The following is a 10,199-nucleotide window of genomic DNA, read 5'->3' as shown; positions in this document are numbered from 1 at the left end:
AGGAAGGAAGGAAGGAAAGAAGGGAGGGAGGGAGGGACAGACCATTTCAAGATCCATCTTGAAGTTACAATGTTGTGAGTGATAGGATACACATACAAGGAAGACTGTTATTCAAGGAAGACTGTTATTCAAATATATGCACCAACAACCAAAGCCAAAGAGGATTGAGGATTCCTACTAACTTTTGCAATCTGAAATTGATAGAACATGCGCTTAGGATGCATTAATAGTAATTGGTGACTGGAATGCAAAAATTGGAAACAAAGGAGGAGGGTTGGTTGGCGACAGAAATGAGACTGGAGATATAATGATTGAATTTTGAATAACCGGTGACTTACTAATTGCAAATACATTCTTTCAAAAAACATGAACAGCAACTACACACATGAACCTCATATGATGGATTTCACAGGAATCAGACTGATATGTAGGAAAAATTCTTGGAGAAACGCAATGTCAGAAGTCTAGAGCAGGACAGGTGCTGACTGTGGAAAAGACCATCAATTACTCATGTGCAAGTTCAAATAGAAGCTGAAGAGAATCAAAACAAGTTCACTAGAAACCATGAATAGAGACCAATTATTGTACTTTGGTGGAAGCTTGCAAGCTTTTATGATCTCAGTCAGTATGCACTAAATTAGGCGGTAGAACAGAACCACTAAACACGTAATCAGGTCAATTAACTGGGATGCTGCCCAGGACGTGAAAACCCAAAAACTTGTTTATAAAGAGTCATTTCTAATTCATCATGATTCCTTGTTGACCTGAAGTTAAGATGTGACTCAGCATCTTGCATTTTATTTGCTGGACAGCAGTCCTAAGGTGATATATCCAGGCTGTGAATGGCTAGATGGTCACTTCTGACTTCTACTAACTCCACCAGGAGGACGTGTTCTCATCATCAACACTCATAGCACAAAACAAATTGCTGTGAAGTCAGACATGTCCTCCAGGCTCCTGCACCTGTTTTAACATTAACAATCCCTTGCAGGGCTCTCACTTCCCTTCTCCTGCATCCAGGAGCTGTTGCCATGGCCACACAGACCACACAGAACCACACTCAGGGTTATGGGGTGTAATAGGGAAGTTAAAGGTTACAATTCAGGTTGGAGGCAGGATCCAACTCCTCAGACAGGACAGTTTTTCAAACACACTTAGAAGCCCTTTGACCTTCAGCTCCATGGCTGAGGCCAGTGTGATAAAATTCTCTTGGTCCTGACAACTGTGGTATCCCCTCCCTCCAAGTCCTCTAGCAAGCTTGGTGAAAGCTGCTGGCTCTGGCTCTGTGGGGCAGCAGCACTCAGTCACTCTGTGTCCTCCTCATTGGTCTTCGGTTCCCCACTGAAGTTGTTGTTGCTCTTGCATGGGTCCTGGTCTGATCAACACAGGAATCTCTGGCCCCAAAGGAGGTATTTTCTTCTCCTTCCTTGCTGGCAGTGCAATTTCCCTCTTCTCTGTGAAACCAGCTCACATTTAAGCCTGGTGGGATGACAAAACTGACCAATTCCCTCATGAATCATTTATATGTACCTTGTTGGATGTTCTCACCGGGGCATGTGGTGAAAGTCAAAGTCAATGGCAGGGAGAGCCATTTTGAACAATAAACCCGTGACACCACAGTGGCAGAGGTGGGTTCACGTGGGACCTGTGAGGCTGCGTATCATCTCGCAACAGTCTCATTCCTGCACTCAGTCATATTTCTGCCCCTGTGGCCTTCAGTGATTTCCGCTGCTGCCAAGCTCTTTGTGGAGGCCTGCCAGGCCAGGTGCTCTGGCCCACGCCCACTGCCCAGGGAGACTTTGTAGACCAGTGGTGCTGACCAGCTCTTGCTCCATCCTTTTCGCCCTTCTGCTACTTCCACTTGGCTCATTCTTCAGCTTTTGAGTTTCAGCTCGTGTCATCTTGAGAAGCCCTCTTGCTCCGTTGCTGACTCAGTCTCTCACTGCTGCGTGAGCCTGAATTGATACTTGCGCACATGACATGTTATTGTTGTTGTTAGGGGCTCTTGAGCTCCAGCTCATAATGACTTTGTGCACAACAGAAGTACTGCCCAGTCCTGTCCGATCCTCACTCACCATTGGTGCTGTGTTAGAGTTTATTGTTGCAGGTACTAAATCAGTCCGTCTCATTGAGAATCTTCTCTTCTTTTTTGCTGCCACTCTAGTTTATGGAGCATGATGTGCTTCTCCAGGGACTAGTCCCTCCTGATTATGCGTCCAAAATCTGTGAGACTAGGTCTCTCCGTCCTCATTTCCAAGGATGCACACCTGCCCTGATTTTCAGCCATTCAGTATCCTTGTTTTGTGTGAGTGACCACCTACCTACAAGTTCTGTGTGAACACAATTAGGTGTTCTGGAGTTCCCATTCTTCTCAACGTTATCCCTGATTTATTATGATCCACACAATTGAATGCCTTTGCATAGGCAATAAAACTCAGGAAGAAATCAAGAAATTAAGGAGCTGAACAGAAGATTTCAAAGGGCAGTGTGGGAAGACAAAGCAAAATATTATAAAGAAACATGAAAAGAGCTACAGTCAGAAAATAAAAAAGGTTGAACTTGCTTGGCCTTTCTTAAGCTGAAGGGATTGAAGAACAAATTCAAGCTTCGAGTTGCAATGCTTAAGAATGTTATGGGCAGAATGCCAAATGATCCAGAAAGCATTAAAAGAAGATGGAAGACGTATAGAGTCACTGTGCCAAAAAAAATTGGCTGACACAGAAGAATTTCATAAAGCAATATATGAGCAAGAGCCTGTGGTGATGAAGGAAGAAGGTCAAGCTGCTCTGAAAGAATTGGCAAAATACAAAGCCCCAGGAACTGATGGCATACCAGTTGACATATTCCAACAAACAGACACAGCCCTGGACATGCCCACCAACTTGTGTTAAGAAATCTAGAGGACAACTACCTGGCCAACTGACTGGAAGAGACCTATATTTGTTCCCATTCCAAAGAAAGGTGACTTGACAGAGTGAGGAAATTATTGAACAATACTACTGATATTGCATACAAGCAAGATTCTACTGAAAATTATCCAAAAATGACTGAAAACTGCCAGATGTGCAGGCTAGACTTAGAAAAGGCCATGGTACTACGGATATTATAGCAATATTAGATAGCTCTTAGCTGAAAGCAGAGAGTACCAGAGGAATGTCTGTGTTACATTGACTATGCAAAGCAGTTTAACTTTGTGAATCACAACAAACTAACTGTCTCTGAAATTATTATTATTTTTTTTTTAGTTTGGGATATGACCTTTATTGAACTTATCGACCAGAGTGGAAATAATGTCTGTACAAAACCAAATGTTTGTTACTGTAACTTCTGCATCACAACTGAAATCCAGTTTTTTAAAAACAGTTAATCAAAACCCACTACTTCAGAATCAATAGCTTCTTTGAAGTCACAGTAATACTTAAATATGGTTAAGACTCGAATGCAGAAATTTGATTGGTTGGAAAGCTAATTAAACTCTCAACTTGCTCAAATAGAACTACAAAAAGGCAAAATTGTGTTTTTCACAGAGATGCATCCTACTGGAGTCACCAATACTGGGCAGCTGTTAGAGAATTTAGAGTCCGGAGATAGTAAGGAATTCAGGTGTCCTTTAGAAGGCTTATTGTCCTTTCTTCCCAATCAGAGATTTGTGGGTATGTGCAATGACACCACCACCAGCAATTGTAGCCTTGATGAAAGAGTCCAATTCTTCATCTCCTGGAATAGTAAGTTGCAAGTAATGAGCTGTAGTATGTTTTACCTTTAAGTCTTTTGATGCATCTCCTGCCAATTCAAGTACCTCTGTGGTGTGCTACTCTAGGATGGCTATGCTGTGCACAGTGGCAGTTGCGCCCACACGTTCGTGGCTGGTTGTCCTAGATTTCAGGTGTCGATGAATACAGCCCACTGGGAACTGCAAGCTGGCTCTCTGCAAGGAGGAAACAGCCTTTGTCTTGGCCTTTCCGGAGTCTTTCCCAGCCTTACCTCCAGGCATTTAGAATTTTGCTGAAGTTCGCACAATCAGGCAGAGAAAGGGCTAGTTAAATACCCAACGATCTCCCACCAGCTACTCTGTCACACTGCTATTCAAACTGCCTGATTCAGAGATTATTAACAGCTTTAGTTTGCTTGGCTCCACAATCAACACTCTTGGTATCAGCAGCCAGTAAATCAAAAGACGAATTGCATTGGAAAAGTCTGCTATCAGGGATCTTTCCAGAGTACTGAAGAGCAACGATGTCAGTCTGGAGATTAAGGTGCACTTGATCGAGGCCATGGTCTTTGCATTATGTGCTACATATCAGAGAGCTGGTCAGTGACTAGGGATGCTAGAAGGAGAATTAATTGATGCCTTTGAGCTGTGGTGCTGGAGAAGAGTATTGAATATACCATGGACTGCTAAGAGAATGAACAGGTTCATTCTGGAGAGGGTGAAATCAGGCTGCTCTTTGGAGGCAAGGAATCTGAAGCTCCGTCTGACATACTTTGGTCATGTTACAAGGAGGGACCAGTTAGTCCTTGGAGAGGGATCATGCTTGGGAGAGTGGAGGGACAGTGCAGGAGGGGAAGATCCACTATGAAATGGATTGGCACAATGACTCAGGTAATGGGGGAAGGTATTTCCGAGACAGTGAGGTTTTCTCAGGATAGAGTAGGGTTCAGAGCTGTTGTACATAGAGTCGCTGTGAGTCATAGGTGACTTGAGGGCACATAACAACAACAACAAATATCATTCTGGTATCTTCTGCTTCCAGCCATTGCTGATGTCAGCAATGATGGACTACCTCCCCTCTTTCGTGGCTTCTTTTGAAACAACTTGAATTTCTGGCAGTTGTCTATTCTCCATTTTGAATAATCTTCAATAAGATTTTTTACTTGAATATATTATTGATATTGGTTGACACATTTTATATTCTACTCAATAGCCTTTTTTTGGGGGGATAGGTACAAATATGGTTGGTCAGGAACCAAATTACTTGATGTAGATAAGTGAGCATATCCTGTGTGTGTTGTATGTGCTTGTTGAAACATTTCATCTGGTATTCCGTCCGTTCCTGGAGCCTTGTTTTTTACCAATGCTTTCTGGACAGTTTTGACTTTTTTTCTTTAGTACCATAGGTACTGAAGCATCGATCATAGATAGGCATCTTTCTGAAATGGTTGAGCATGGACCAGTTATATGCATTTGGTTCAAGTTTTTTAATGCTTTCTGTGCCATTCAGTATTTTGCAACTTAAGACTTGAAAGTAATTTTAGATTCTTTCTTTTTGAGAAATGTTGTGTGTGTTCATCACTTTTTGGTATTCTAACTCTAGGTCTTTGAACATTTCATTATAATTAATACTTTGTTTTCTTGAGCCAATGTTAGAGATCTTTTACTCTTTCTTTTATGTCATCATTTCTTCTTTTCACTTTTACTATTCTACCTTCTAGAGTAAGTTTCAGGGTCCTTTTCGACATCCACTTTTATTTTTTCACTCCTTTTAACAATTCTTTGCTTTCTTCATGGCTGATGCCCTTGGTATCATCACATAGCTTATCTGTTTATAATTTATTATTGTTGAATGTATCAGATCTATTCTTGATGAAAAAAACTTTTCTTAATAAACTTTCACTCAAATCACAATAAAAATAAAATAGGAAAGGTATTTGTGATGACAGAAAGTGATGCTACCAAGCCAAAGGTGGGTCATTTTAATCTGTGTCCCTCTGGCCTGCTTTTAATTGATTTTGGTCAAACACTCTTCTAGATGGTATAGCCCTGCTCTGTCGATTTGCTGTACAGCGGTAGCTTGTGATTGCTGTGATGCTGAACACTGTGACCATGATGTGCTAAATGGGATGTTGATTATCCGTGGTGGACAGTGTTTGGTGGAGCTCCCCAATTAAAACAAGCTTGGAAGCAGGAGTGGCATCCACTTCCAAAAGAGCTTGCCTCTGGAAACCCTATGAACTTGGAGAAAGGACGAAAGTTCATAGGATCGCTAAGAGTCGCCTACAACTCTATGGCATTTAACAAGAACAACAATTTGTAATGAAAAAGAAATCTACTTTTGAGATGATCTCTAAATTCAGGTAGTATATACTCAAAGTTGTATTTTGATTTTCATGGATTTTTAAACATGTTATTTTTTTAATTTCAATTTGAACTTGCATGTGAGAAAGTTGATCTGTTCCACAGTCAACTTTTGACCTTGTCCTGATGGATAATATTGAGTTTCTGATTATCGCTTTCCATAAGCATAGCCAATTTGATTCCTGTGAGGTCTCATTTATAGTCACCACTTATTTTTCTTTTTTAAAAAAGAATTTTTTAAAAAAGATTTTTTTTGTAATGAGTAAATCTTTGATATTGCAAAATTCTATCACACAGTCTTTGGTCTCCTTGCTAGCATTAAGGTCATATTTTCCAACCACAGATCCATCTTTTTCCCCCAACTTTTGCATTTCAATCACCAAGAATTACCATTGCTTCTTGATTGCTTGGCTGATAAAATTTCAGATCACAGAATTTGGTAGAGATCTTCAATTTCTTCATCTTTGACTTTAGTGATTGTTGTGTAAATTTGAATAATGGTTATGTTAATAAGTCTGTCATGCATGCTTATTGCTATAACCCATTGCTGAGAGTGTTCTATTTCAGGGTAGATTTTGAAATGCTCTTTTTGATGACATATGTGAGACCATTTCTCTTTAATTTGTCGTTCCCCAGACAGTAGACTATTTTACTGTCTGATTAAAATGGTCAATACCAGTCCATTGTAGATCACTACTGCCTAGGATGTAGATTTTTTATGTGCTGAATTTCACTTCTGACAACTTCTAATTTTCCAAGGTTCATATTTCATCAGGATGTGTTCTGATTATCGATGGGCACTTGCAGCTGTTTCTTCTCCTTTTGAGACAGTCACAGTAACAAAATAAAGGTCCACCAATAAATAAAGATCCTGAAAGTTTTACTTCACTTGCAGAATTAGGAAAACAAAATTCCTCACCATGAGGTCAATAATAGGCAATATTATGATAGGTGGAGAAAACATAGAAATTGTCAATAATTTCATCTTGCTTAGATCCACAATCAACACCTTTAGCACCAGCAGTCAGATCAGGAGACATACTACATAGAGAAAGTCTGCTGTCACGGACCTCTCCAAAGTGCTGGCGAGCAAAGATAACAGTTGGAAGACTAAGGAGCACCTGCTTCAAACCATGATCTTTTCAATTAGTTGCTATGCAGCTGAAAGTTGGAAGATGAATAAGGAGAGAGAAGACAAATCAATGCCACTGAGCCGTGGTGTTGGAGATGAGTGATGGTTATCTCTGGACTTCGTGGACTGCCAGAAAGATAGGAATAGGTTAAGCCAGGGTGTTCCTCCAAGGCAAGGCTATTGAAACTCCATCTAACATACTTTGGGCATTTTGTTCGGAGGGTGGGGGTGGGTAGCTAGTCCTTGGAAAAGGCCATCATTTAAAAAAATTAATTTTATTGAAAGTTTACAGAGACTTAGGGTTTCCAATTATTCCTTTTCTCCCTGTCCCCCCTCCCCATTCACTCTTCTCCTTGAAAAGTAAAAGAAAAAATCTTTTATTGTTATGCAATCCCTCCCCCCAAGTCCACTCCATTGTGCAGCCTTCACTCTGTACTCCTGTCATGACAATAATTCCCACTCATATATCCCTTTTAAACAGTTCTCTCCCTCATCTGTTTCAATACAGTATACATCATTCCTCCCCTCCTTCTCTGTCTTTTCTCAACCCTGATGTCAGTCCCATTTTACAACAGTAAAAAGGCCATAATTTTTGATAAGGTGGAGGGTCAGTAAAGGAGGGAAAGACCCCAAACAAGATGAATCGATACAGTGACTGGAATGGTGGGTTTGAGCAGGTCAGAGTTGGTGAGAATGGAATGAGATAGGGCGGGTTCAGATTCCTTGTTCATAGGGTCTCTAGGAGTCGCAGCTGACTTGGCAGCACTTACAACAACAATGACTTTCCAATCACATTCTGAGCACCTCCTAGCCTAAGGCTTCATCTTCTGGCTTCATCAGACACTGTTCCCAGGCTATTCTTAAAGTTTATCCTAACCAATTATTTCAGAAGTACACCTTCAATCTTGTTCGCTGATCTGGTTTGCCATGAATGACTGTTGATATTTGAAACACTGGAGACATCGCTTCCGGCATTACAGCAACACACAAGCTACCCCTGCCCAGCAAACTGACAGATGAGTGCTGGACGTTACATATAGATTATTGTTAGTATTTTTTTTTTCCTTTCTGGGTGTTTTTCTCTTTCCATTCCTCTCTCTTTGTAGCACCATCTTACCTCTGACTCTGGGAAGATCTGGCTTTCTTCCTACAGAATAGTTCTCAAATCATCCTGACTTAGATTTCTAAAGGTCTAAAGGAGAACCAAGGTCCTTAAGAAGCACAGGCGGTTTTTGTTGGACAAGTGACCTAAACGTTGACTGTGAACCTGTCCAGCTGCACCACAGAAGGGAGGTCTGGGGATGTCCTGCCATCCAATGGCCACCAAGAGAGCCCAGTGGAGCTGTTCTGCTTCGTGGGATCCTCTGGGTCAAACTGACTTGATGGCAGTGGATTTGAGTTTATTTTCCTTTAGGTAAAGGAGAGCTTGCAGAGCTCGGTGCGAAGGGCGGAGAGAGTTACAGTTAGAAGTGGGGGCGGGGGAGTGGATGTTTACTTACATGGAGCAAAAGAGGGGTTCACGGCTTCCCTACTCTCTGAGATGAGATAGACTGGTCCCTAAGAAAACATGTAGCATCTACTTGGAAAAGATTCCCAGGGGTCACATGGTGAGAGGAAGCCAAGAGCCCCAGATCAACGGGGTCAGGGGTTGGGTCCATTGGGACTCAGGGATGGGGGATCCACTGTAACGCCTGACCCTGAATAGGGCAGACCCTCAGTGGAATCACCTGAGACCTGACCACAGAAAGCAGAGTCCACTCTGTGCACTCTGAGCTCATGGGCTGAGCTATTGTTCCTCACACGTCACTTCCCAACATCATCTTGGCATTTCCGGTACCCACAGGCATGGCATCCTGTAAACAGGGCTGGAATCCTCTGAATCCGAGTGTCCCCCGGAGCAGCCTTGTGTCTCTGATCTCTTCACGGAGATGCAGCCTCGTTCCTGCTTGGCAGATGCCAAGTTCAAGGTCTGATATGATTCTGTGCTCGACCCCCTCACGTTAGGTTTTTTTCTTTGACCACTTCCTGTGCCTCCAGCAGAGGCCAGGGCACTCAGGACAGCGCTCCTACTGGGTGACTGTGGCCCAGGCTCACCCTCCCTGGGTGAATCAGAGGACAGACTCCCTGCTCCAAATGAGACCACGCCACCCCAGGGCACCCCACTCTATGTGAGGTGTCTCCACAGGAAATGGCTTCCTGCCAGAGTCCACAACAAGGGGTGCAACCCTGGCCTGTCCCTTTGGGCTAAGTGGCCTTTGGAGGGGAGCTATCAGCAATGTCATTCTCTGTATAAGTAGGTGACTTGGGGGTGTCTCCAACCAAGTTGAGTGAAGCCAGCAGCTTCCAAGATGCCTCTCAATGGCCGTTGCCTTCTGGTCCATGTACCCTCACATAACTCCCATCTTTCCAGTGGGTTTGACTGAGTAACTGTCTCCAAGGAATAGAATAGGACAAAAGTGATGGGACACTCCTTTGAGGCTCGATTCCATAATCCCTGACTTCCAGGTTGCCTTCTCACTTGCCTGAAACCCAAATCCACTTGATGAAAGCCACCTTTCTGGTCTCCCATGCTGGGAGCTGCTGGTGTGGACTGGATTGTGACCCCTAGAATAGATGTTGTAGGACCCTTCTACTTACAGTGTAATCCCACTTGGAAGAGTAGGCTTCCCTTGTGGTGCAAATGAGGCTTGATCAGTGAAGGACAGGTCTTCAACCAATCACTTCTGAGATCTCAAAGACAGAGGGATACCACATGATGTATGACAGAGGTCACCACATGGAGAATGTTGTCGTTGTGCACTGTTGAGTCAGAACTGACTCATAGCTGACTCTACAGTGGGTTTCTAGAGGCAAGAGATTGCCTACCTTTCTACCGCAGAAAAACTGGTAGATTCAAACCACATACCTTTGGGATTGCAACACAGCTTCTTACCACGAGGCCACTAGAGCGGAAGCTGAAAAAGACACACTAATTCCCCCAGAGCAGAGAGA

General features: G+C 42.8%; 1 protein-coding gene across 1 annotated transcript; it reads right to left on the bottom strand.

Annotated features, from left to right (window-relative positions):
* Window positions 1-3,619: 3,619 nt before the first annotated feature.
* LOC102871778 (histone H2A.Z-like) lies at window positions 3,620-3,994 on the bottom strand. Its single transcript, XM_006890103.1, has 2 exons — window positions 3,908-3,994; window positions 3,620-3,799 (listed from the first exon to the last, which is right to left on the bottom strand). Exons 1-2 carry the CDS (start codon window positions 3,992-3,994, stop codon window positions 3,620-3,622), a joined length of 267 nt encoding a protein of 88 aa, XP_006890165.1.
* Between the last annotated feature and the right edge of the window lie 6,205 nt (window positions 3,995-10,199).

This window comes from Elephantulus edwardii, unplaced genomic scaffold (genome assembly GCF_000299155.1).
Source record: "Elephantulus edwardii isolate Elephantulus edwardi_28Jun2011 unplaced genomic scaffold, EleEdw1.0 scaffold00086, whole genome shotgun sequence".
NCBI classification, from domain to species: Eukaryota; Metazoa; Chordata; class Mammalia; order Macroscelidea; family Macroscelididae; genus Elephantulus; species Elephantulus edwardii.
The sequence above is the reverse complement of the archived record's forward strand: the minus strand, read 5'-3'. Positions and strand labels throughout refer to the sequence as shown.